At 39.4% G+C, this 26948-nt stretch overlaps 1 protein-coding gene and 1 long non-coding RNA gene across 5 annotated transcripts in view; one reads left to right on the top strand and one right to left on the bottom strand.

The window, feature by feature from the left end:
* Positions 1–26948, bottom strand: part of ASH1L (ASH1 like histone lysine methyltransferase) — a 193703-nt gene that overhangs the window by 39421 nt on the left and 127334 nt on the right. For 3 of the 4 annotated variants that reach the window (XM_054507853.2, XM_045876583.3, XM_045876584.3), the window contains 3 exons: positions 21322–21416; positions 8537–8641; positions 1130–1203 (listed from right to left, as the gene is read on the bottom strand). In XM_054507853.2, the coding sequence (XP_054363828.1) occupies positions 1130–1203; positions 8537–8641; positions 21322–21416 (274 nt within the window). The remainder of the gene's footprint in view (positions 1–1129; positions 1204–8536; positions 8642–21321; positions 21417–26948) is intronic. The other variant, XM_054507854.2, reaches the window with a different exon arrangement.
* LOC123845779 (uncharacterized) lies at positions 1012–26104 on the top strand. The gene is made up of 4 exons (XR_006791088.3): positions 1012–1105; positions 19374–19507; positions 25664–25849; positions 26002–26104. It is a non-coding gene; the product is annotated as an uncharacterized LOC123845779 (long non-coding RNA).

Consider the following 26948-nt stretch of genomic DNA (forward strand, 5'->3'; position numbering starts at 1 on the left):
GTCTGGGTAGTATACGAGATTAAAAAGATGAGCACCCTGGCCTTTTCAGGGTGGGTATTCTAGAAAAACACATTTCACATTTTAATTAAGGCAATTAATTTAGTGAATACAGGAGAGAGGAAAGGCAGAAAATAAAGCTCTCATATTGCAATTAAGAATACATTCAGCACAAAAAAAAAAAAAGAAAAGAAAAAAAAGGAAGGTATCAAAAGAGAGGTGGTCAGCTGGCCAGTGTTTTACAGTAAGTGCACAAAAGCAGCACCGTGGTCTAAGTGAGGGTCTATAAACCTGCAAAAAAAACCCAAACCCACCGCCATTTTTCAATGGGGATAGAGCACTGTCTCCTTCATGGTCACGACCTCGGAAACAGATATCTAACATATTGGTCCTCTTAGAATTCGAGAGAGGCCACCCAGAGAAGAGAATGCGGAGGGGAATGTCCACTGCTTTCGGCTTTCCAAAACAGAACTTTGGTGGAATTCTGGCAAAGGTCAGGAGCCTATTCACCTCATTTGCACGACAACTTCTATTTCCTGATGCTGTTCTCAACATGAGGCCTGGGGCTACAGCTACAAGAACTCTAGGAATTACTGGGGGAAACTTTACAATTAGGGAAGCAGCAGAGAAAAACAGCACCTTCCTATTTTTAGTTCCCAACATAAAGATCTTTTAAAAGTATACATTTAAACATTTTCCCTGTTTCCTCTGGTAGAAGAATCTCCTTTGTATGTGAAAAATAAATTCCAAACTGATGGGAAGGAGCCAACAGAAATAAAGCCTGAAATTTCTTAGTGCTGCTGGCAGTACATCTAAATTCTCCTGGGACCTGCATCAAACAGGATTCTCACAGAACAGAGTTCTGCTACCAAAATAAAAGTCCAGACTCATAACAGAAGGTTGCCTACGGAAGCAGGAACTCACTGCTATTCTGAAGTACGAGCAAAGACAAATAGGGCACATTAGATATGGATGCAAGTTAATTTTTCCTAGTCTCTAACCTTCACAGGGACAGTTCTCTATACTTCCTAAGAGGACAGCACAGAGCACTTGTTTCACAAGGAGGCAGCGAGAGACTTGCATCCCCCCCACCCAAGAATAAAACCTGGTAAGGTAAGATAGGCTCCTGTACCTGATTGTGCTTCCACTGCCAAAGGATGTCATAGGGAAGCTGGAAGTCGATTCTCTTTTGCCTTAGATACTTCCCTGAATCAAAAAAAATACTATCAATTTCAGTATCTATTCATACAAAGGGTCAAACAGTCACAAGATCTAATATGCACTGGTTAGAAAAATAAAGATTTAATATTTAATTTTATGGATTTTCCATCACCAATTTTTAATTTTAGCTACTCTTTTCCATCATGCTCCAGGTGGTAAATGCTAAAGATATGTTTTAATAGTAGCCTATATAAAACAACAAAGCAAACTTACTATCAAAAAACACACAGGTCATTATGAAGCCAACTAAAAGCTAAGAATTGTTTGATTATTAAAATTATTAACTAGAGCATCTGGCAGCTATTCTCCTACATTATTATACACAATATAAGGTTGTCTGTAAAAACGGGAAGTATAAGAACTTTCTAAAATAGGAGTCCCTGGATTTAAATAACTCAAGAGTATTTACATTCAAATTTATGATCTGTTAACATTTACCACCCGCCCCCCCCCCCCCGCCTTGAAGTAGAACTACTAGTAAAAGTCAAAAGCCCGTTTCCACCTTAAAGAGGCTGCCTCAATTTCCTTACTTACTCTCTGACCTTCCTGCCCTTTAGGTGACTCACTTCTCACAGGAAGCTAAAACTTCTTGTTGTCTGGGTATTCATCCTATCACTGTCTCTAGCCCAGTAGTTCTCAAGGCTCTGCCAATCCTGGGGGATCCAGGGGTAAAGACTGTCTTAGAACTACTGAGTACTCAGTGCTCAGATGTTACATGCCATTTTCACTAGGCTGACATCTGTATTAATGGTATGAAAGCAACGGTGGGTAGGACTGCTGGTATCTTAGTAGCAATAAGGCAAGTGGCAGAAAACTGTACCGGAAGAATGAAACTAATAGAAATGAACCATGCCAGCATCAGAGAAGCATTAAACATTAAGAATGCTTTTGAGGAACCTATAAAAATTGAATTAAATCTTGACCCACAAGCCAGGAATGTTAATATTCTGCAAGGCACAAAGGAAGGACACCTGAAGCACTGTGCCTCACCCCTGGTGGCCGTGTCCCGCAAATGTGCCCGGGCAGACACAACGGCGAGCTGGACTAGCTTCTTCCATGGAATATACCAGCTGTACTAGAAAGAGTAACTCACAAACTACGGTTATTCAGACTTAGGAAGTGAAAATAAGTGAAGTGAGCTTGTTACTTCAAGAAACAACTGAAAATATCTGTTTCCAGTGATAAAATTTGAGTTTGAAGTGAATGCTGGAATTTTGGAAAACTTGTGTCCACTACCGTAAGAATCTTATTTTCCAATACTTAAAATTTCCTCACGAAATAGGTGGGAAGATGCACAAATGTGAATGGTTTTGGATGCATACAGGGAATGGAAGAGCAATATAATTCAGTGAATCAGAATTTCTTAATGACCAATACATGAAGTGATAAAATCACACATGGGTAAAAAAATCCATTTAAGTTCCAAGAGAGACCAATGGACTTTAATGTAACAGAATACAAAAAGTTAACTGATTTCATACTCTACATTGCAACTCACCTTTAAGGAACTATTACATTTATATTTTTGCTAGAGTGTCAAAGAAGAATTATCTGAAATTATTAAAATATTCATATCTTTTATAACTTATTAACCTGTGTGAGGACAGATTTCTTCATGTACTTAAACCAAAGTAACATCATAATAGACTCAATGCAAAAATAGATTAGAAAATCCAGTTGTCTTATATTAAGCTAAACATCAAAGAGATTTACAAAAATGTAAAATAAAGTCACTTTTCTTATGAAATTTTTCTTTGGAAAAGTTATTTCTCATAAAAATATGCTATTTATGTTAACACATAATGTGTAATGAGTTTATCTGACAAATCTGAAGATACAGCAGCATGGATTACAGGTATATCGTGGAAGAAATAACTTGTGGAGTTAAAGTAATATAACAAGATTTTGCGGTTACAGCTGGTAAAAGACCAGAGTCTACTTGTTGATAGGGAAGCAAAGCTGAATGTGTAACTACAGAGTATGCAATGAAAAAGTGGAAACAACGTAAAGTTTATCAAAGGTAAGCAAACTTTGGTACATTCAAATAATGAGATATGCAGCTAGAGAAATTAAATGAGGTATATATTTACTCATATGGACACACTCTCCAAGTTGCAAAAAAAATAAAGCATGGGCTCATTTAAAAAAAAAAAAACTTTGAAACATTAAAGCTATATGTGGTGGGAACAGCCTGGCAAAGGGCATGAGGGCACTTTCTGGATGAGGACACTGTTCTTTTCAAGATTTTTTATTTATTTGAGAGAGAGAGAGAGAGAGAGAGCCCGAGCAGGGTGAGGGGCAGAGGGAAAGCAGACTCCCCACTGAGCAGGGAGCCCGATGCAGGACTCTATCCCAGGACCCCGGGATCAACCTGAGCTGAAGGCAGACACTCAACTGACTGAGCCACCCAGGCGCCCCGAGGACTCTGTTCTTGAGGAGGGGTTGGATTATGCAGGTATATGAAAGAAACCACAGCAAACGTGCATTTAAGATTTATGCATTTTAGGGAGGGTCTGGGTGGTTCAGTGGGTTGAGCAACTGACTCTTGATTTTGACTCAGGTCATGACCTCAGGGTTGTGAGGTCGAGAGTCTCTCATTGGCTCCATGTGGTCTTCTTGAGATTCTCCACTCCTCCCTCTGCCCCTCCCCTTGCTTGTACTCAAGCTCTCTCTTTCTTAAATGGATAAATCTTAAAAAAAAAAGATTGGGGGCCTGGGTGGCTCAGTCGGTTGGGCGGCCGACTCTTGGTCTTGGTTTAGGTCATGATCTCGGTGGTCAGGGGATTAAGCCCTACATCGGGCTCTGCATTTAGTGGGAAGTCTGCTTGAGATTCTTTCTCCTTCCCCCTCTGCCCCTACCCCTGCTCTGACTCTCTCTAAAAATAAATATATCTTAAAAAAAAAAAGATTTATGGATTTTATTAATGGTAAATGTACCTCAAAAGAAAAATCTGTAAACAAATACTGAGACCTTGGTTCTGATACGTATGCTGAAATAGGGGGAGGTGTATCACTTTCTGCAATTTACTTTGGAGTGCACCCAAAAATAAGATGAATTAATATATGGATAGATAAATATATGATAAATCAAGGTTGAATGTTAATGACAAAATGTAAGTGATGGGATATTGCACATTCACCGTAGAGTTTTTTCAATTTTTTCCTTATTTCTTAATTTTTAAATTCTTTTTAGCAGGCTCTACACCCAGCGTGGAGCCCAACCCAGGGCTTGCACTCACGACACTGAGATCAAGACCTGAGCTGAGATCAAGAGTAGGCTGCTGAAGTGATTGAGCCCCCCTGGGCTCCCCACAATTTTTTGTTTACTGAAAAATTTTACAGTAAATTGCTGGAAGACAGATATATATAAAGGAAAAAAGTTTGAAAGGGTATATACTAAATTATTATATTTCTGGGAAGGGGGAGCTTTATCTTTTAATTCATACCCTTCTCTATTACAATTCCTTTGCAAGTATGTACTCACTGTTTCTTAGTAACAATACAAATGTAATTTTTTAAAAAGTCAAAATTGGTCCTCAGAAGATAGGATAAACCCCTTAATGCAAAGGGATAACTCCTTTTTTTGCGAGCAATACCTGATGTATTTTCTGTAGAAGGCATAAAAGAGTGAAAGAGAAACCAGTAAGTTAATAAAAGAATACTTTCTCGACGGGGTGCCTGGGTAGCTCAGTCGGTTAAGCGCCTGCCTTCAGCTCAGGTCATGATCCCAGGGTTCTGGGATTGAGTCCCACATTGGGCTCCCTGCTCAGCGGGGAGCCTGCTTCTCCCTCTGTCCCCTGCTTGTGCTCTCTCTCAAATAAATAAATAAAATCTTTAAAAATAATAATAATAAAAAGAATACTTTCTTGGGGTGCCTGGGTGGCTCAGTCAGTTTAGCATCTGACTCTTGGTTTCAGCTCAGGTCATGATCTCATGGGTCATGAGGTGGAGCCCCAAGTCCGGCTCTGCACTCAGTGGGAGTCTGCTTGGATATTCTTTCCCTCTGCCCTTTCCCCTGGTCTCTCTAAAATAAATTAATAAATCTTAAAAAAAAAAAAAAAGAATACTTTCTCTTTTTAAGAAATCATTCACATCTACCTCAACTAAACTCAAAGACATAATTTTTCCCACAGTCCAACATCTTGAATTTTGCTAGCAATGAGTCTCCATAGATGTATTAAAAAAGAGAGAAGAGACCCCAAATGGAGTCACTTGTGCTAAGCCAAATCACCAAACTAGGCCTTACTATCTCTTACCTAATAGCAGTTTAAACCTTCTCCAGAAAGTCTTAACCAGTCAGCACCAATGACCCTTTTCTAAATCCCCCAGAGGAAGATGAGGTGAGCTGACCTTTCCTTATCCTTTCACACTTCTGCCCAGAAAAGCCTTCCCTTTCGTACAGCTCTTTGGAACAACTTTCCACTTGCTGGATGGGATGCATTGGGGAATGAAGCCAAGTGATCTTTAAGTTCATTTGGTTGAAATGCTGGTGTTTAACAGTTGTTCTGGTGCCTTCCCTGGCATTATTTGTGTCCCTGTACTGTAATTCACATCCTAAGAGCCAGGGGAAGAAATGATGGCTCATTCTTTCCTTTTCTTTAACATTTCTAAAACCAGAGAGAGCTCGGACTCATTTCTAAGAAGTGAGACCTACCTGAAGAGATTTCCTTAAATCAAATTCTGCTGGACAGAATACCTCAGGGGAATCTAATCAGGAGCATCTCATTTAAAAAAAAAAAAAAAAAGGGCGGGGGGGATTCTTTAGCTAATCCCCATTTTTAAAAATGGGGGAAAATCACTTTATATCCAAGTGAAAATTAGATGAAATCACATCTTTTGTGGATTTTTCTTATTGTGTGCTAAAGTCTTGAGATCTCAAGTACTGCCACTTATCTCTAGGGAAGGAGCAAAGAAATCCTTTACTTTTCTCTTTAAAAGAAAACTGAACTTGTACAACAAAGTCATTTTAAAGAGGACAAATAGTACAGAAGCTCTAAAGCCTGTGCTGACCTTGAAATCTAAAAGGGGGAAGTCATGGGACGCCTGGGGAAAAAAAAAATAGAAGGGGGAAGTCATGATGATTTTCTTTCACAAAATCAATCCTAACATGAAGAGGAAATGAATAGAGGACTCGGAGGCAGAACATCTCCACAAACACACTCCACTGATAATTAGGTAGCTAGGCAAATGAGGAAGTCAAAGGTGAGGGAGGTACCCAATAGAAAGGAGAAAAATAACAATCTCCTTTTCCAGAAGAGATCTTAAAATCTGACAAAAACTTGGTTGTTTTTTTTTTTTTTTTTTTTTTAAATAAGAATAAAGTGACTGACTTCAGATAAAGCTCAGCTTGTTTATATACGATCTGAGTACCGGGTTAGAATATCACTCTACAAACAGATAACAATTATTCATTTAGCCCTTGTTATTCTGCGTAAATTGTCCTGGAATTCCCCCCTAAAAAACCTATAGTACTATTTCACTGAAAGGAGTAGTGTATCTATGAAATGTGTGCCATTAAGGAGGTTATAAATAATGATCAAGGATACCTACAGGAAACCGTTTAAGTTTCACTAAACAAAACACAGGTAGAATTTGAGCTTTTGGTTTTGTCAGCCTGAGGGAAAATAGGTGCAACCCAGAAATACACGGACAGTGGGATTTCTCCCCAGTGGAAAACTGTCAGCCCCATGGAAGCAAGGATCTTCACCTGTTTTGCTTACTGGTGTGTCCCAAACATCTAGAAAACTGCCTGATCAAAAAGTAGGCACTGAACAAGTATTTTCTGAATGAATGAATGCAAACATGTATTCCATGGCATAAGCTTTGAGATACAGCCCCAACTGTTCTCATTCATTCATTCAGGATTTTATTTTTTATTTTTAGTAAGCTCTACACTCAATGTGGGGCCCCAACTCACAGCCCTGAGCTCAAGAGTCACCAGCTCCGCGGACTGAGCTGGCCGGGTGCCCCCACTGTTTTCTTTCAACTCTACGAAGCAGCAGCATCACCTTTACCATGTTGTTGCAAATGGCAAGACTCTTCTTTTTTTGCCTTCCTTTCCCCTTTTCTTTTAACGAGGCTGAGTAATACTCTACTGCATGTATATACTGCCTCTTCTTCATTCATTCATCCCTCGATGGACACTTAGGTTGCTTCCATGTCTTGCCTATTGTAGATAATGCTGCTATGAACATGGGGGTACAGATATTTTTTTGAGCTAGTGTTTTCATTTCCTTTGGATATATTCCCAGAAGTGGAGTTGCTGGATCACATGATCATTCTATTTTTAATTTTTTGAGGATCCTCCATACAGTTTTCCATAATGGCTGTACCAGCACAATTTCTTAAATACAACTAGCTCCCTCCTGCTTTCACATTCTCATGTGTCATTCTTCTCACCTGAAATTGAATCCTCTCAACCAAATTAAGCCATCTGCCTCAATTTTTAAAAAAGTTTTATTTATTCAAGTAAGGTCTATACCCAACATGGGGCTCAAACTCATGACCCCGAGATCAAGAGTCACGTATTCTACTGACTGAGCCAGACAGGTGCCCCCCCACTTGCCTCAGTCTAAACCTTACTTAAAAATCTGTAATTTTAACATAGCTATCATAAACAACCATATTCAACCCTGATTACTAGAGCCACTCTCTTTTATTTTTTATTTTTTTAAAGATTTTATTTATTTATTTGAGACAGAATGAGACAGAGAGAGCACGAGAGGGAGGAGGGTCAGAGGGAGAAGCAGACTCCCTGCCGAGCAGGGAGCCCGATGCGGGACTCGATCCCGGGACTCCAGGATCATGACCTGAGCCGAAGGCAGTTGCTTAACCGACTGAGCCACCCAGGCGCCCTAGAGCCACTCTCTTTTATACGGTAGTTAATGTAATTAAATTTATCAATCTTTTCTTCTGGTGTTTATACATTTTGTGGTCTTCCCTGTCCATGTCATAAAGATATTATATTTATCACATATCTGGTAAGTAATTAATATCCAGAATATATACAGAACTCCCAAAGCTCAAGAACAAGGAACAAAGGACTCAATTCAAAAGTGGACAAGCACTTGAATACACATTTCACCAAAGAAGACATACAAATGGCCAGAAGTACATGAAGAGAGGTCAACATTACTATTAGGGAAATGCAAATCAAAACCCACTAGAATGGCTATCATGAAAAAATAACAGAAAATGACAAGTGTTACCGAAGATGTGGAGAAACTGAACTCTCAAGAATTGCTGGTGGGGATATCAAAGTGGTGCAGCCATGGTGGCAAACAGTGCGGCAGATCCCAAAAATTAACTGTAGACTCACCATATGAGCCAGCAATCCCACCTCTGGGTATATAGACAAAAGAATTGAAAGCGGGGTCCTCAACAGAGAATTGTAAACCAATGTTCATAGCAGCATTATTCACAACTGCAAAAAGGAGGAAACAACAGAAATGTCCATCGGTGGATGAATGGATAAACAAAATATGGACTGTGTGTGTACACACAGGAATATTACTCAGCATTAAAAAGGAATGAAATTCTCATATATGCTACAACACAGAAGAAGAACCTTAAGGACATTATGCTAAGTGAAATATGGGAGACCCCAAAGGACAAATATTGTAATGACTCCACTATATGAGGTACCTAAAACCGTCAAATTCATAGGGATAAAAAGAATAACAGTAGTTACCAGGGGCTGAGGGAATGGGCAATTATTATTTAATGGGCACAGAGTTTCAGTTTGGGATGATGAAAAAATTCTGGAGAGGGATGGGGTTATGGTTGCACAATAATGTGAATGTACTTAATGCCACTGAACCTTACGCTGAGAAATGGAAATGAAAAGTACAAATTCTAAGTTACGTATATTTTACCACAAGTTAAAAACATTAATAACGTAATGCACCAAAAACCACTATGCTTTAAATGGGTGAATTGTAGGATATGTGAATTATGCCTCAATATGTTGTTAAAAAATATAGCAGTGTTAAGATTTTTTGCTTCGTTTACTAAAGAGTTACTTAGAAGACTCAAAAGGAGAAGGAAAGCCTATTGTATATGCCCATAAATGTACTTACTGTTCCTTCTGCTTTCCTGATGTTCCAAGGTCCCTTCTGGTATTTCTTTTCTGTTAGAAACCTTCTTTTATCCACAGAGTAGGTCTACTGGCAACATATTCTTTTAGATATCATCCTTCATCTAGGAAGGCTTTGATTCTCATTTAATTCCTAAAGGATACTTTCACTGGGTTTAAAATTCTGGCTAGACACTTTTTCTTTCAGCACTTGAAAAATGTTGTGCCATTTCCCTGGATTCAGACAAGCAATCCACTATTGTCTGAACTGCCTTATCCCTATAGGTAGGGATTCATTTCTCTCTCAGTTTTACAACTGCTGTGTCTTTAGAGGGCTGAAGTTGGACTAGGATATGCCTCCACAGGAATCTCTTCGAGTGTGTCCTGCTAGGTTTGATCATCGACTTCCATTAGTAGCTTCATGTCTCCTGCCAAATCTGCGAAGTTTTCAGCCACTATTTACCAAAGTAGTTTTTCATCTCCGTGTTTCTTTCTTCCTTCCAGCACACGGAGGATACAAATGTCGCCCTTTTGTCATGATCCCACAGACTCTGTCTTTTTTAGGTCTACTTTCTCTCTTGTTCGGATGGGACCGATTCCTTCCTGTGCCTCCTTCATCTTGCTGCTGAGCACATCCCTAAGCCTTAACAGCAGCTACTGCATCTTTCAATTCTAAAATTCTGACTTGGAATTCTTTCTATTTCCCTCCTGAGGCTTTCTACTGTTTTCATGTTTCAAGCATATTATTACTTGTTGAAGTGTGTGTTTGGGGGGGCTAGTGTTTTTAAAAATCTAAATGCTTTAAAATCTTTGTCAGGTAATTCTAACATCTTGATGTTGGCATGTACTGACTGCCTTTTAAAATTCAGTTTAACGGGCGCCTGGGTGGCTCAGTCAGTTAAGCGTCTGCCTTTGGCTCAGGTCATGATCCCAGGGTCCTGCGATTGAGCCCCACCTCAGGGAGTCTGCTTCTCTCTCTCCCTCTGCCCCTCTTCATGCTTGTGTTCTCTCTCTCTCTCTCAAATAAATAAAATCTTAAAAAAAAAAACTCAGTTTAAGATCTCCCTGCTTCCTAGTGTGACATATGATTTCCAGTTTAAACCTAGACATTTCTGTATTATGTTACCAGGTTCTGGATTTTACATAAACCTTCTACTTTGTCTGACCTTTTCCAAAACTGCTCCAGCAAGTTAAGGGAGTAAGATGTCCAGTGATTACCAGTTGGGAGTTCCCCACTCAGCCTCCATTGAAACCTGAGCGTCGGTAGGTTGTTATCGCTGAGGGGATGGTGGGAGAGGCCATGTCACTACTGGAGGATGGTCAAAGTCCTCTGATATAACACAGGTCGGGGGCCCGGGTGGGACACCTTATTACTGCCTGCTGGGGATAGAAGCCAAGGCTCCCCACTGGGCACCTGCTGGTATGAGTGTGGGTAGGGTAACAGTTTTTTTCTACAATGTCTGACTAGAGTATGGAGGATATTGTCTAAAAGTTTTCTGTCTTGCTAGGTTGACCCTTTCCCTTACTTTTGGCTGTAGAAAACAGGCTTTTCTTTACTTGCTTTGTTTGTGCCGAATGGAATTTCCAGGTTGCTAGCTTTCTCAGCTTCAAGTTTTACCTCACAGAATATGAGGTAAAAAGACAACTCAGGGAACTCATCACCATGAAGTTCCTCAGTCCCAAGGTTCCTAGTTGGTCTGCCTTCTCTCCACTTTTTAGAGTCTCCTTTTTATTATGATCTATAAAATGTAACATTGTAATAAGACCTTTTTATGTTTTTACTCATATTTATCAGAACAAGGAAAAGTATGTCTACTTCATTTTCCATGAGGCGCAAGCATGTCAATCATAATTTTTTTTCCCTTTTAATTGCTGGCTAATAGCCCATTTATGAATACACCGGTTTATGTATCCATTGTATTGATGGGTACCTGGACTATCTCTAGTTTATAGCCATTACGAATGAAGGTACCATGAACATTCTTACACACATATGTATTGATTTCTGTCTGGTAGGTTTATGTTTACTTTTATAAAAGCTGCCAGAGCTTTTTTTTTTTTTTTAAAGATTTTATTTATTTGAGAGACAGCGAGCGAGAGAGAGAGCACAAGCAGGGGAGAGGGACAGAGGGAGAAGCAGACTCCCCACTGAGCAGGGAGCCTGACATGGGGCTCGATCCCAGGACCCTGAGATCATGACCTGAGCCAAAGGCAGACGCTTAATGACTGAGCCACCCAGGCGTCCCTGCCAGAGTTTTTTAAAAAGTCGTGCCATTTTACTCTCCCACAACTGTTTGTAAACGTTTTGGTTATGCCAACTCATTGCAGCTTTAATTTGAATTTCTTTGATGAGTTATGACTGATGAGTATTTTTCACGTGTTAATTGGCCATGTGTATATTTCCTTTGGTAAAGTGTGTTCAAATCTTCACTTCAAAATTGGGCTGTGTGTTTAAAAAAATAAAATAAAAATAAAATTGGGTTGTCTTTTTTATTTAAATTCATTTGTAGGAGTTTGTTATGTATTCAGGATATATACAATTTGTAAATATTTTCTCCCAGTTTGTGCTTTGTCTGTCTGTTTTTATAATAGTGTCTTTGATGAATAGGTTTACATTTTTTTTTTAAAAGATTTTATTTATTTATTTGAGACAGAGAGAATGAGATAGAGCATGAGAGGGAGGAGGGTCAGAGGGAGAAGCAGACTCCCTGCCGAGCAGGGAGCCCGATGCGGGACTCGATCCAGGGACTCCAGGATCATGACCCGAGCCGAAGGCAGACGCCTAACCAACTGAGCCACCCAGGCGCCCATTATTGTTATTTTTTAAGAGGGCTCTATGCCCAACATGGGGCTTGAACTCATGACCCTGGGATCAAAAGTTGTGTGCTCCGCCTATGCACCTCTAAAGCCAATTTAAAGTTTAAACTTGCTTAATAGTAACTCTGGGAATCAGATAATGTAAGTCTTGGGGGAAAAAAACACATTTTTTTAAAGATCACTTTGAATATTCCAGGTTCTTTGCATCTCCATATAAATTTTAGAAAAATCAGCTTATCAATTTTTACAGAAAAGTCTGCTGGTAACAATCTACGTTGCATGGAATATAACAACCGAGGCTCCCTATCTCTAAATGTGGCATTTCTCCATTTATTTAGGTCTTCTTTAATTTCTCTGATAAATGTTTTAATTTTCAGTATAAAGTTCTTGCCTCTTTTTGGATACATTTATTTCTAATTACTTCAATTCTGTTACGCTATTATAAATGTTCTTTAAAAAAATAGTTTTTTAGAGCAGTCTTAGGTTCAAAGCAGTATTGAGCAAGGTACAGAGATTTCCAATACACACACTGCCCCTAAACAAACACAGCCTACCCCGTTACCAACATTCCTGACCAGAGTGGCACATTGATTACTAACTGCTGAACCCACACTGACATATCATTATCACTGGCGTTCATAGTTTACATTAGGATTCGCTCTTGGTCTTGTATATTCTATGGCTTTGGAAAAAATGTATTAATGACATGTATCCATGTCATTAGGTAGTTTCACTGACCTAAAAATCTCTGCGCTCTGCTGGTTCATCCCTCTTTTACCCTCAACTGCTGATATTATTAACGTCTCCACAGTTTTGCCTTTTCCAGAATGTCACATAGTTGGAATCATACACTGTGTATGTAGCCTTTTCAGATTGGCTTCTTTCACTTAGTACAATGACTTTAAAGTTTCTCCATGTCTTCTCAGGGCTTGACATCTCATTTCCTTTTAGTGCTGAATAATATTCTATTGTCTAGCTATACCAGTTTATCCATTCACCTATTGAAGGACATCTTGGTATCTTCCAAGTTTGGGGAGTTATGAATAAAGTAGCTATAAAATGTGTGTGCAGGTTATCATGTAGACAGTTTTCAACTTCTTTGGGTAAACACCAAGGACTGCCCTTGTTGGATGGTATGGTAAGAGCAGTTAAGTTTTACAAGAATACAATGGATTCTTGTATACCGATTTTGTTTCCTGTAACTTTGCTAAAAAAGTTGCAGCAGATTTTGGGGTATCTCTTTGGATTTATCATGTAATCTGTAAGCAGGAACAGTTTTACTTCTTCCTTCCTGATCTTTATGACTTTTTTTCATCTTCCTGCCTTACTGCACTGGCTAGAATATCCAGAATAATGCTGAACAGAAGTAGTGAGGGTGGACATTTTTACCTTCTTTCCAATTTCAGGAGGAAACACTGCATATTTCACCTTTAAGTATGATGTTAACTGTAGATGCCTTTTGTAAGACTGGGGAGATGCCATTCTACTTCTAAGAGTTTCTGCCTGTATGTTTCTCAACTTCGTTCTGTAGCTGTTTTTCCCCCTCAAGTTTTTGTCAGGTTTTTTACCAGGGTTACATTAGCCTCATAAAATGAGCTGGGAAGTGTTCTCTACTTTCTGAAAGTCTTTGTGTAAGACTGGTGTTATTTTGTTCTCAATGAGGAAACAGCTCACAAGGGAAGCCATTAAGTTCTGACATTTTTTATGTGTAGGATTTGATAAAGAACTAAATTATTTTATTTTTCTTTTTTAAAGATTTTATTTATTTATTTTGAGAGAGAGACACACAGCGAGAGAGGGAACACAAGCAGGCGGAGTGGGAGAGGGAGAAGCAGGCTCCCCGCAGAGCAGGGAGCCCGATGTGGGACTCGATCCCAGGACCCTGGGATTGTGACCTGAGCCGAAGGCAGTCGCTCAACTGACTGAGCCACCCAGGCGCCCAAGAACTAAATTTCTTTAAATGATACAGGCTATTCAGATATTCTGATATTCTATTTCTTTTTGAATTAGCTTTGTTAAGTTGTATTTATTAAGGAATTTATCCATTTCATATACATTGCTAAATGAATTGGCATAAAGTTATTTCTCACATTTCCTTATTGGCCTCTTAATAACTACGGGACCTAAGTACAGACACTGGTTAATTTCTGTGATCTCTTATTTTTTCTTGTTCGTTGTATCTAGAGGTTATCAATTTTGTTGCTCTGTTTGAACTTGTTTCCTTATTGTCTTTTTAATATTTTATTGACTTCTAGTCTTTATTATTTCCTTCTTTCTACAGATACCTGTTTTCTAGGAATGACTGGGATGGCTTTGCTCTTCTCACTGTCACTGAGTACTTAGTTACAGTAAATCAAGGGGAAAGGGTATTCACTCTGTTAAGTGCAAAATAAGTATTACTTAATCCTCACAACTCAGGTTGGGAGTAACTGCAATACATACATGAAGATGCTGAGATGTAGAGTGCATAAATAAGTTGTTCACGATCATCTGGCTACAAGAGCTGGAATGGGAAGAGCAGTCCGTCTGCGTTTGACTCTGAGGTGTGTCTAGGCCAAGACCACCTTCAGGTTTCCTGACTCACAGGACTCAGCACATGGTCATACTCATAGCTATACTTCATTACAGCAAAAGGATACAAAGCAAAATCAGTAAAGGGGAAAAGTGCACTGGGCAAAACACAGAGGAAATGAGGCACAAGCTTATACAAATTGTCCGCCCAATGGAGTCACACGGGATGTAATCTTTGGCAATATACTGGGACAACACATGTGAAATGTCTTTCAAGGATGCTCATTACAAACTCAGTGCCCAAGGTTTTGATCGGTGGCTGATCATACAGGTACTCTCTAAAATGTACCAAATTCCAGAGTCTTCAAATGAAAGCAGGTGTTGAGCAGAAATTACGCAGTTTATACAGAGCAGGCACAGTAAGACGCTTTCCCATTCAGGAGGGTTTTATACTGACAGAGGAAAATGTTCGCCATTCAAGTCCCAGATGCCGCCAATGCCCAACCTTGCAAGCAGGCCTTTCTCAGAGTAAGTCTTAGGTCTGCTATTTTAATCCATTTTGCACATAAAGGCCTATGTTCTCTCCACTATATCAGGAAAAGCAGTCAAGATTTGGCATAAATCTCAATGACTAGCAGTAGCAACCAAGAAGAGCTGTGTTGAAAAGAATTCTGAATTATTTTCTGAGCTCAGCAAGAAAAGGCAACATAATATATTTAATAATAACTGCCAGAGGTAATAGCTATGTACTAAGTAACACATTTTTGTTGACTGGTATTCTACCATAAAAAAAAAACTCTGATTCAGTAGTTATCTTTTATGAAATGATTACTATGTGCTAGGTAATGTGTTACATATCTTACATGCATTATTTTATTGAATATTCCTATTAATTTCAATTTTACAATAAAGAATGTGAAGCCTTGAGATGTGTCAGCTTGCCCAAGGTAAGACAGGTAGTAATTGGTGGAGGTAGAATCTGAATCGTGGCCTGATTCCAAAAGCCAAATGTGAAAGACCATGTCCGCACATTTTTTTGCTCCCATACTCCCCAGAAGAATTTTGAAAAACTATGAATCCCCTTATAATTTTTTTTTTAAGAGTTTATTTTTAGGTAATCTCTACACCCAACAGGGGGACTAAACTCATGAGCCCGAGATCAAGAGTCCCATGCTCTACAGACTGAGCCAGCCAGGCGCCCCACCCCTACAAATGATGTAATATATAGTTTTGTCATTTTAAAATGATGAATCTGCATACTATAAAGATTCAATACTTACCATTATTCATTAAAAAAGGAATATTCTCTTCTTTAACATTTAGAAATTTAAATAATCTCCTGTCTTTGAACATTATCTCTATTCCACTTATTCCAGAGGATTTTGTCTTAATATTATATATTTTTTCATGTTTAAAGTTCTTTTATTGAAGCTATCCCCTTACTCCATAAAAAAGTGTTCCAATTCACATTTAAAAGTACCTGTGAGGGGGCGCCTGGGTGGCTCAGTTGGTTAAGCGATTGTCTTCGGCTCAGGTCATGATCCTGGAGTCCCTGGATGGAGTCCCGCATCGGGCTCCCTGCTCGGCAGGGAGTCTGCTTCTCCCTCTGACCCTCCCCTCTCTCATGTGCTCTCTCTCATTCTCTCTCTTTCAAATAAATAAATAAAATCTTAAAAAAAAAAATCAGTCTGTTAAAAAAAAAAAATACCTGTGAGGGATGGGGTAGCTAGGTGATGGACATTAAGGAAGGCATGTAATGTAATGAGCACTGGGTAATAAGACTGATGAATCACTGACCTCTACCTCTGAAAATAATAATATATTATATGTTAATTAATTGAATTTAAATAAGAAAAAATACCTGTGACCATAAGACTCAAAGCATCACAATTTTTCTTTTGCATTGTGTATCACTATAATTTTGATTAATATAGGCCTGATTAAAACAACATAACTACACTTTCAAGATAACAGCTTTTCTGAGGCATAATTCACATACCATAAAATACATTCTTTTTAAGTGTACCGTGCAGTGGGTTTTAGTACATGGAGTTCTGGTGACGGTTAATTTTCTGTGTCAACAGATAGTTGGTCAAACGTTATTCTAGATGTGTCTGTGAAGGTAATTGTTAGATGACATTAACATTTAAATCACAAGATTGTGAGTCAAGCAGATTACCCTCCATAATGTGGGTGGGATTCATCCAAACAGTTGAAACTCTTAGTAAGAAAAAAGACTGACCTCCACAGGGAATTCTTTCCGTAGACTGTCCTCCGACTCCTTGAGCTGTGAAATCAACCCTCCCCTGGGTCTCCACGCTGCCTGCCTGCCCTGTAGATTTTGGACTTGCCAGTTGCCACGAGGGTGTGACCCTTAAAATAAATCTCTACAGAAGCGCCTGGCTGGCAAAGTCAGTACAGCGTTTGACTCTTGATCTCAGGGTCTTGAGATTAAGCCCCACATTGGCCATAGAGCTTATTTAAAAAATAATATATCAAATACAGTGTTGTCACAAATAAAATCTATTAAAAAAAACGCTCTCTATTAAAATGAGAAAGGTGGGGACCTAATTTAAAAAAACCCAGATTTTGGGGCCCCTGGCTGGCTCAGTCGATGGAGCATGTGACTCTTGATCTCAGGATCATGGGTATGGAGAGTACTTAAAAAATAAATCTTAAAAAAAAAAAAAGGAATCATAAAGCACATGGCATTGTGTGACTATCCCCTTTTATATAGTGTAATGTTTTCATACTTCATCCATTTTGTTACCTGTCTCGGTACCTCATTTCTTTTCTTTCTTTCTTTCTTTTTTAAAGATTTTATTTATTTGACAGAGAGAGAGAGAGAGAAAGCAGGGGGTGCAGCAGAGGGAGAGGGAGAAGCAGGCTCCCCACTGAGCAGGGAGCTCAACTTGGGACTCCATCCCAGGACCCTGGGATCACGACCTGAGCTGAAGGCAGAAGCTTAACCAACTGAGCCACCCAGGAGACCGACAGTACCTCATTTCTTGTTATTGCCAAAGAACATCCCACCGTATGCACAGACCACATTTTGTTAATCCATTTATCCACTGGGAAAGTTGGGTTGCTTCCACCTGTTGGCTATTATGAACATTGCTGCTATGTACATTTCTGTCTAAGTTTTTGTGTGGACATGTGCTTTCAATTCTATTGGTTAGATACCTAGCAGCAGAACTGCTGGGTCATATGGTAACTATAGGTTTAACTTTTTGAGGACCTGCCAAAATGTTTTCCAAAGAGGGTTATACCACTTTACGTTCCCACCAACAATGCATGAGGTTTTCAATTTCTTCACATTATGCATCAATCCTTTAATTAAAGTCATCCTAGTGAGTGTGAGGTGGTATCTCATTATGGTTTTGATTTCCATTTACCTAACAACTAATGATGTTGAGCATATTTTCACGTGTTTATTGGCCATGTGTAGATCTCTTCTGGAGAAGTGTCTATTCAAACAATTTACCCACTTAAAAAATCGTGTTGTCTTTTTAATATTGATTCTCAACGGTCCTTTATATGTATGGGTTTTTGGATACTAGTCTCTTGATACATAATTTGCAAGTATTTCTCCCATTCTGTGCATTGTTTGTTCATTTTCTTAGTGGTGTTTTTGAAGCACAAAAGTTTTAGATATTGGCCAAGTTCAATTTGTGTTTTTTTCTTTTGTTGCACAGGATTTGGGTGTTATAGCTAAGAAATTACTGCCCAATCCAAGGTCATGAAAATTTCCTCCTATGTTTTCTTCAAGAGTTTTATAGTTTTAGCTGTTGTATTTAGGCTGATGATCCATGCTGAGTCAATTTTTTTTTAAATGGTGTGAGGCAAGGGTCCAACTTCAACCTTTTGTATGTGTGTATCCAGTTATCACAGAACCATCTACCGAAAATACCATGCTTTCCTCGTTCAACTGTCATGGCACTCATCAAAAATCAATCGACTATAAATTTAAGGGTATAATATACATTTTGGAAAGTATCATGAGAAGTAAAACTCTATTTGAAATGCACTTCTCTAATAAGATAAAGAAACCTGATTTCCTTAGTTAAGCGTTTAAAAATAAACACGATTTTCCATTTATTGATTCTGACTCTTATCAATGGTAAGATGCATTATTATTCTATTTTTATAACTACTTTATTCATACAACTAATACAGCAAAGACAGAGATGAACTGAGGTCCGGCTGACTCAAAGTCATGCTTTTTACTTACATGATACTGGAAATCACCTGTTCAGAACAACTTACTGGCTCACTACTCTAACCTAATCATAAAATATTATTTGAACAACAAAATAGCACTGTCCAGAAAAAAAAAAAAATCTGTCCTGCAACAGCCTGATTTTAAACCTTGTTTCACAGGGAAAAAGACCCACTACACTTGGACAGGTTTTCCCATTATTTTCCCACTTTGCAGATACTGAGTACATATTAGTCTTTGTGGGACATTAAAATGGGGATGTGGAGATAAAATCTTTATTTAAATTAAGGGATTTCTATTCTTGACCTCTTAACCACTATTTGTGCAAGAGATAGAGAGATACTGGCCTATTATTCTTCCTATCTTCCTTGGAATGAACGGACACCTTCATCCCCTTGAATGAAGTTAGAGCTTCGTTTTAAGACTTAAGTTAGATCCCAGCCAGGACAAAACCAGTAAGACCAAAGTGGTCATGTTTTTCGTTAAATGGGTCTTTTAAATGACTTCCTTTCTAAGCCTATTTATTATGATCAGATTCTAGGAAACAGCTACATCTGCTGAGACTCTGCTTCCAGTGTTGTGACATCACTGTAACAACAAAACACTCGTTCAGAAGAACCTTGGCAGTGATCCCGGAGAACGTGGAACTGACTCTCACCTTCATTAAGGTAAGAGAACTAAACCTTGGAACTTCAAGTTGGAGTTAAACCATTCTCCATCCACCTAGTACAGAATAACTAAAGCAAACTAATCTTTATTGCAGAACGTGTCGTCTATGCTTGCTCCTTTAAATACACTGCTGGTACTGGGTCTTCTGGGAAAAAAAAGGGGATTTGATAATCATAACACAGAGAAGAGTCCCATAGTCATGAAGCTCAAGAGAAGCATAAAGAGAACACTGTAATGCACAGGGTCTACATCTACTACATAAGTAAGCTGCTCCTGTCACTTCCAATTCAATAGAGTGTCCTGATTTCTCCTCCTTTACTTTCATTTGTACATGTATTTGTTAAAGTTCTATTATGTACCGGGCACTAGGAAATCAAAGGAGAATAAGGGAGACAAATGATCCTGCACCTGGAGCTTATAATCTAATGAGGGAGACAGATAACTAATGAGGAAACAGAGTAGTCATGGATTATAGAAAGAAATGAACAGGGTGCTGTGATATAAAGGGAGGGACCCTCTTTGATGGGACAATCAGGAAAAAATTTTAAAGAAAATGACATTTAAGTGGATATTGACATTAAGCTCATCCTTAAAGAATAAGAAACAAACCATGGGAAGAATAAGAATAGCTTTTTAGTCAGCGAGAATAATAAGCATATGGATACTCTGGTGGGAAAGGCCTTAGTCTGTTCTAGGACCTGAAAGAAGACCAGCAAGACATCAAACAGCAGGTAAGGGAGAGATGGGAACAGAGAGACAGGGATGATGGGGAAGGGTGGGTCGTTGGGGACCAGATCATTCTCTCTCTCTCTTTTTTTTAAAGATTTATTTGGGGGGGGAGGGGCAGAGGGAGCGAAAATCCTGAAGCAGACTCCCTGCTGCGTGTGGAGCCTGATGAGGGGCTTGAACCCAGGTGAGCGGAAATCAAGAGTTGGACACTTAAGCAACTGAGCCACCCAGGTGCACCCGGGACCAGGTCATTCTTAAAAGCTACAGTAAGGAGCTTATACTTTACTCTAACAGTAAGACACTCTAAGGTTTTTTAAGTATAATCTAGTTTAAGTTATAAGATCATTTCTTTTCTGTGTGGAGAGTGATGTGGAGGGGAGCAGGAATGGAAATGGACACATGCGTCAGAAGGCTGCTGCAGGAGTCTGAGTGGAAGTTAAGTGTGGGATGCACTTGAGAGTGACAATAGGATCTGCAAACAAGTGGGATGTACTGCAGGGATGGCAACAGCAGAACTCGGGGGGATGGACTGGATGTGGCTCTGTCAGAACAGGAGGCATCCAGGATCACTTCAAGGTACCTGTTACTCATCTGGTAAGCTCAACAGTAGGATCCCAGAAGGCACTATTACACTGATGCTAAACGAAGCCTTGACATTTCCCCCCAAAATGAATAGAAGGATAATTCTGGCTCAATTTTCAAGCAGATAAATGATCAGGAAAAGTAGTGGCTCTCTTCTGTTGATTATTACATATCCATAAATCATCTCTTTCTGAACATGGAAAATGTTTGAAACTGAAGTGGTGAATAGCTGGGTTTTCCTAGATGTCATAACTCAGGGAATCAAACGCTACACACATAGTGTTTTTTATTATTAAAACTCGAGTAAGGAAGATTTATGTCATTTTGACTCCTTGATGGCAAAGAATTTGCAGAATTCTTCAGACTGAGTATAAATTAAACGGTAAAGAAAGAGCTCAACCTCATTGGAGATGCAGAAATAATAAGAACACAAAGCCATTTCATCCAAACTCAAGAAATACCATTTCTTCTTAGCAACATATTGTATATATTGAGTACTCACCAACATGAATGGGGGCTGGGAACAGTCCATACTCATGCTCTCCTGGAGTGTATTCCAGCTTCTCTTTCTTTAATTGGATCAATCGGCTCTTTGGGCTGTGATCAGAAAAGAATGGAAAATAATCAGAGGCAATGAAACCTCTTCCTGTGGGTCAAATACAGAAAATAGATCCTCTGTCAAGAGTTATTTGTTTTGGGGTGCCTGGGTGGCTCAGTCGGTTAAGCATCCGGCTTCTTGCTCTCCCTCTCCCTGCCATTCCCCTGGCTTATGCTTGCGCTCCCTCTGTCAAATAAATAAAAAAAATCTTAAAAAAAGTATTTGTTTTAACAGTGGCTTAAATTTTATTTTATTTTTTTAAAGATTTTATTTATTTATTTGACAGAGAGAGAGACAGAACACAAGCAGGGGGAGTAGGAGAGGGAGAAGCAGGCTTCCCAGATGCAGGGCTCGATCCCAGGACCCTGGGATCATGACCTGAGCTGAAGGCAGATGCTTAACGACTGAGCCACCCAGGCGTCCCGGCTTAAATTTTAAATGCATATTTTTTGGGGGAGGGATATCAAGTACATTCATGTATTTTTAGAATCTGTATTTTTGGAATTGTCTTTTAGGAATTATACATAAAAAAGAGCCATGTTAGCATTTTCCAGCAGTTTTGCAAAAGGAACCTAAATTTCAGATCTGATCATAATAATTACTTTATACTTGGCCAATAATTTATAGTATGTATGTACGTATTATTTTCAACATTTATTATTTTTTTTTAGATTTTATTTATTCATTTATTTGAGAGAGAGAGAGTGCAAGCAGGGGGAGGAGCACAGGGAGAGGGACAAGCAGATTCCCCGCTGAGTGCGGAACCTGACTCAGGGCATGATCCCATGACCCTGAGATCACGACCTGAGCTGAAATCAAGAGTTGGACTTTAAATCTTTAAAAAAAAAGTTTGTTTTTTTTTTTTTTAAAGATTTTATTTATTTATTTGACAGAGAGATAGACAGAAGAGCACAAGCAGAGGGAGTGGCAGAGGGAGAGGGAGAAGCAGGCTCTGCACTGAGCAGGGAACCTGATGCGGGACTCGATCCCAGGACCCTGAGATCATGACCTGAGCCGAAGGCAGACGCCCAACCATCTGAGCCACCCAGGCGCCCAAAAAAAAGATTTTTAAAAAAATCTTTTAAGTAAGCTCTACACCCAATGTGGGGCTTGAACCCACAACTCCGTGATCAAGAGTCGCATGCTCCCTGTCCCTGATGATTTATAAAGTACTTTCACACATTATCATTTATATCAATCCTATGAAGTAGGGAAGAAGAAATGTTAGCTCTAGTTTACAAATTTGAAAACAGATGCTCTATGAAGTCAAGTGACTTGCCTTATTTTTAGTAGCTATTAAGGAGATTTAAGATAAAAACCTCAGTTTCTTGCCCAGCTTCTACTCACTGACTACTCTTTTTATTTTATTCCCCAATGTCTCCATAGACTTACCTCTTCTACTTGTCTTACTGGTCTGTGTTTCTAATGTTTGGTATGAGATCAGTCTTAAGACATTTCACAAATACATAAAAGGGGGAAAAAAAAGAAGGAAATAAAAAGGAAAGGAAGAAAAAGAGAGAAAAAATGGTTTCAGGAGAGCCTCACTTAGTCTACTCTGGTTTTATTTTGCCATTAAGTTCCAGTAAATAAGGCAAGGCTGATGTATGTCTTTTCCCTGTGAATCACAACATACTGCTTTTTAAAAACCAAGTCTATTCTATTTTGTAACAAGCAGGTAAAAAAAGTGAGGCTCCCAAAATAAGTTATTTGTAGAACCTGAAGTTCTTAAATTTGAACACTGGTTCCTTCTACTAGATCATTCATTTATTTATTCAACAATTACTAAGCACTAAGTCCAGGTCCTGTTCTTTTCTTTGTTTTTGTTTTTTTTTTTTAAGATTTTATTTATTTATTTGAGAGAGAGAGAGAGAGCACAAGCAGGGGGAGGGGCAGAAGGAGAGGGAGAATCAGACTCCCCGCTGAGCAAGAAGCCCGGCGGGGGACTTGATCCCAGGACCCTGGAATCATGACCTGAGCCGAAGGCAGATGCTTAACTGACTGAGCCACCCAGGTGCCCTTCCAGGTCCTGTTCTAAGTGCTAAGAGACAGCGGTGAACAAGACAGTTTACACTGTTCTTAGGTACACAGACAATAAGGAGGTATGAAAAACTAAGAAAACAGAAAAAAAAAATCAGAAAATAATAAATGCTAGGCCAATAATTAAAATGTGATGAACAGAGAGTAACTGGGTAGGCTTTTTTTTTTTTTTTTAAGATTTTATTTATTTGAGAGAGAGAATGAGATAGAGAGAGCATGAGAGGGGGGAGGGTCAGAGGGAGAAGCAGACTCCCCGCTGAGCAGGGAGCCCGATGTGGGACTCGATCCCGGGACTCCAGGATCATGACCTGAGCCGAAGGCAGTCGCCCAACCAACTGAGCCACCCAGGCGCCCCTAGGTAGGTTTTTCTAAGGAGATGACATTCAGCTCAGCTCTAAGTGTTACTGGGTCTCGGCAATGACAGAATGTGGGAAACGGAGGAAGACTAGGCAGAGGAAATAAATTATCTGGTAGAAGATCACAACTGGAATGGGACCGGAGAATTAGAGCAAATAAAGGGAGGCTGAAGGAGTACAGACGAGGTCAGAAATTGTGAATGAGGTCATGCGAAGTGTTTAAAGCACTGGCAAGGAGTTTGGGAAACAGTTTCAAAGAAGAAAAGCAAAGGTATGAGATTGTTCTACTTATATCTAAAAACCACTTTTCTCATTTAAAAAAACCCAAAATAATAACTATGAACAGAGATTTATCTATCTACCTACCTGAGAGAGAGAGAGAGAGAGAGAGCGAGCACACCAGCAGGGGGAGCAGGCAGAGGGAGCGGGAGAAGCAGGTTCACTGCTGAGCAGGGAGCCTGACGCGGGGCTCGATCCCAGGACCCCGGAATCATGACCTGAGCCGAAGGCAGACGCTTAACCGACTGAGCCCCCCAGGCGCCCCAGAGATAGGAATTTTTTAAATCCAACTAAAAATTGTATTTCTTCATCATGAATCAAAGTCAAATAGGGTAAGAAAGCAACTGTGTCTAGAACCAAGCATTCTGTATGAGAGAAAATTTGGTCTACACTTTATTAGATTCAAGATTTACCCAGGCAAATTAAATTGAGAACATAAAAGGTTCCATTTAGTGACAACAGGAATGGAAGCAAACCCCACATTTCACCCTGCTTCCCTGAGGGTCAGCAAGCAGGTGACAGACAGCGGTCAGGGAGGGCAATACTGGGCACCCCGAGGAGAGCGAACACACAAAACTACAAAAAAATCCAGGGTCACCGGTAGACTTGTAGTCCTCAACCTACCAAATGAAACACAAGCCCCCCTGATTGCACCTCCCATCAACTCCTGACTGATTCTCTAACAAAAACAACTTCATCCCTGATTCTGCAACGCTGATGTCCAGGATCTGTGGCACCGCTATGAACAGTACAATCATGTGAGAAATCCTTTTCCTAGCTCTTGGCCACGTCTGATTTTGGTTCTAATTTCAGGCATGACCACTGTTTTCCTTGTTGGCGATAGCGGCATGGGACTCTCTCTCTCATTTTCCAATACTCTGTTCCATGTGAGCTGGGCAGAGTGGTCAACAGAGAGAGAATGTGGCTCTTTATCAGTTGGGTCTCGATTCTGAACACTCCTAGTCATTTTCCAAGGTATTCACTGCGTGTGTGACACTGATCGTTCAAATCATTCAGGAGAAAATCTGTAGGAATGAAAGTAACCATTTCAGACACAGAACTGCCACAAGACAAAGTAAGCTAAACACTAAGTTTCTGTGACAGCCGTTTACTTCTGACCAATGGCTGAAGCTGCAAAATGAGACTACTGTTTCCGTGTATATGTGTGTAAATGAAAAAACCCTTGTGCTTTTCTTATCAAAAGAAAGTAATCTGCCTTTCATAATGTTCTATTTATAAATGCAACCCATTCAGGATTTGTGGCCAGCTTTCTCTCTCTTTGGTAATTTATTAGTTTTAATCATTTATCATTTGAATGCAATGCAGATATCAAATTCAATCAGACAAATCCACCATCAAATGGTAGAAAAAGTATACAAATATTTAAGAAAAAATAGAAAAAGCGAGCATTCCTAATGATTGTTAATGGTTATGATATTTATCTTAAATGCCGTCTATAACCATGTCTTGACTTCAGGCATTTATTACCTTATTCTCAAATCTTGTCATCTCTAATCTTGGCCCCAAGCCCCAAATAATGAAACCACTAAGATGTCTTCTTCTAAATTTCCCAGACAGCTGCTGAGTCGAACCAGGGGCTTGCTCCAGCACCTTGTCAGAGAGAGGATACGGGGATTTCTGGCAGAATCCAGACTTTAATGAACATACCAGTATCCTAAAATCTGTCTTGTTTGGCAAACAAATAAGGTGAAGAGAACCTGAAAATCAAAAGGAAGTTCGAGTCCCTAGGTTAACAAAAGGTAAGTCGTATTTTATTAATGTGAATGATGCTTTATCTATTGGGAATTTCTAAGTTTGGAGAAAAGCATATTAATGTTCCTATAAGGGACTGAAATAACTGTCAAAACTTTATCCTTTTATCAAGAAAGATTTTTCTTTCTTTTTCTCCTAGACTTGGAGAGCCCTGTCATGTGATGGCAGTCATGGTACTGGAAGAGTCTGGAGAACTTCGTAGCATGTCTGCATTCGTTGAGGAACTTCTTTTTCTTCTTTTTTTAAAAGACTTTATTTGTTTATTTGACAGAGAGAGAGACAGTGAGAGAGGGAACACAAGCAGGGGGAGTGGGAGAGGGAGAAGCAGGCTCCCCGCTGAGCAAGGAGCCCAATGTGGGGCTCAATCCCAGGGCCCTGGAATCATGACCTGAGCCGAAGACAGACGCTTAACAACTTAGCCACCCAGGTGCCCCCATTCACCAGTTTATTAAGGGACTGTAACAAACAGAGAAACAGTTTTTAACCAGCTACCTGCCTCCCCATTCAGCAGCTCATAGGCAGGAGACAGAAATGCCCAGTCTCTCCATGAAACAGGCCTATTATCTTATCTTCATAGGTATGGCCTCAAGGGGTAGGCTTCTAATTAAACACCCTTAGACTTATACAGAACATTCCATCCAAAAGCAACAGAATACACATTCTTCTCAAGTACACATGGAACATTATCCAAGACAGATCAAATGTTAGATCATAAAACAAATCTTGATAAATTTAAGAAGACTGAAATCATATCAAGCATATTTTCCAACCACAGTGGTATTAAAGTAGAAATCAACTACAGGAAGAAAACTGGAAAATTCACAAATATGTGGAGATTAGAAAACATGCTACTGGACAACAATGGGCCAATGAAGAAATCAAAAAGAAAAAAAAATCTTGAGGCAAATGAAAATGGAAATACAATCCATCAAAATTAAGGAATATAGCGAAAGCAGTTACAAGAGGGAAGTTCATAGTGATTAACGGCCTACATTAAGAAAGAAGAAAGATCTCAAACAATGTAACTTTACACCTCAAGGAACCAGAAAAAGAATAAACTAATTCTTCGAAGATCAGGCACAAGAC

This window comes from Mirounga angustirostris, unplaced genomic scaffold, assembly GCF_029215605.1.
Source record: "Mirounga angustirostris isolate CCGP_5_RB_7025 unplaced genomic scaffold, mMirAng1.0.hap1 SCAF_6, whole genome shotgun sequence".
Taxonomy (NCBI): domain Eukaryota; kingdom Metazoa; phylum Chordata; class Mammalia; order Carnivora; family Phocidae; genus Mirounga; species Mirounga angustirostris.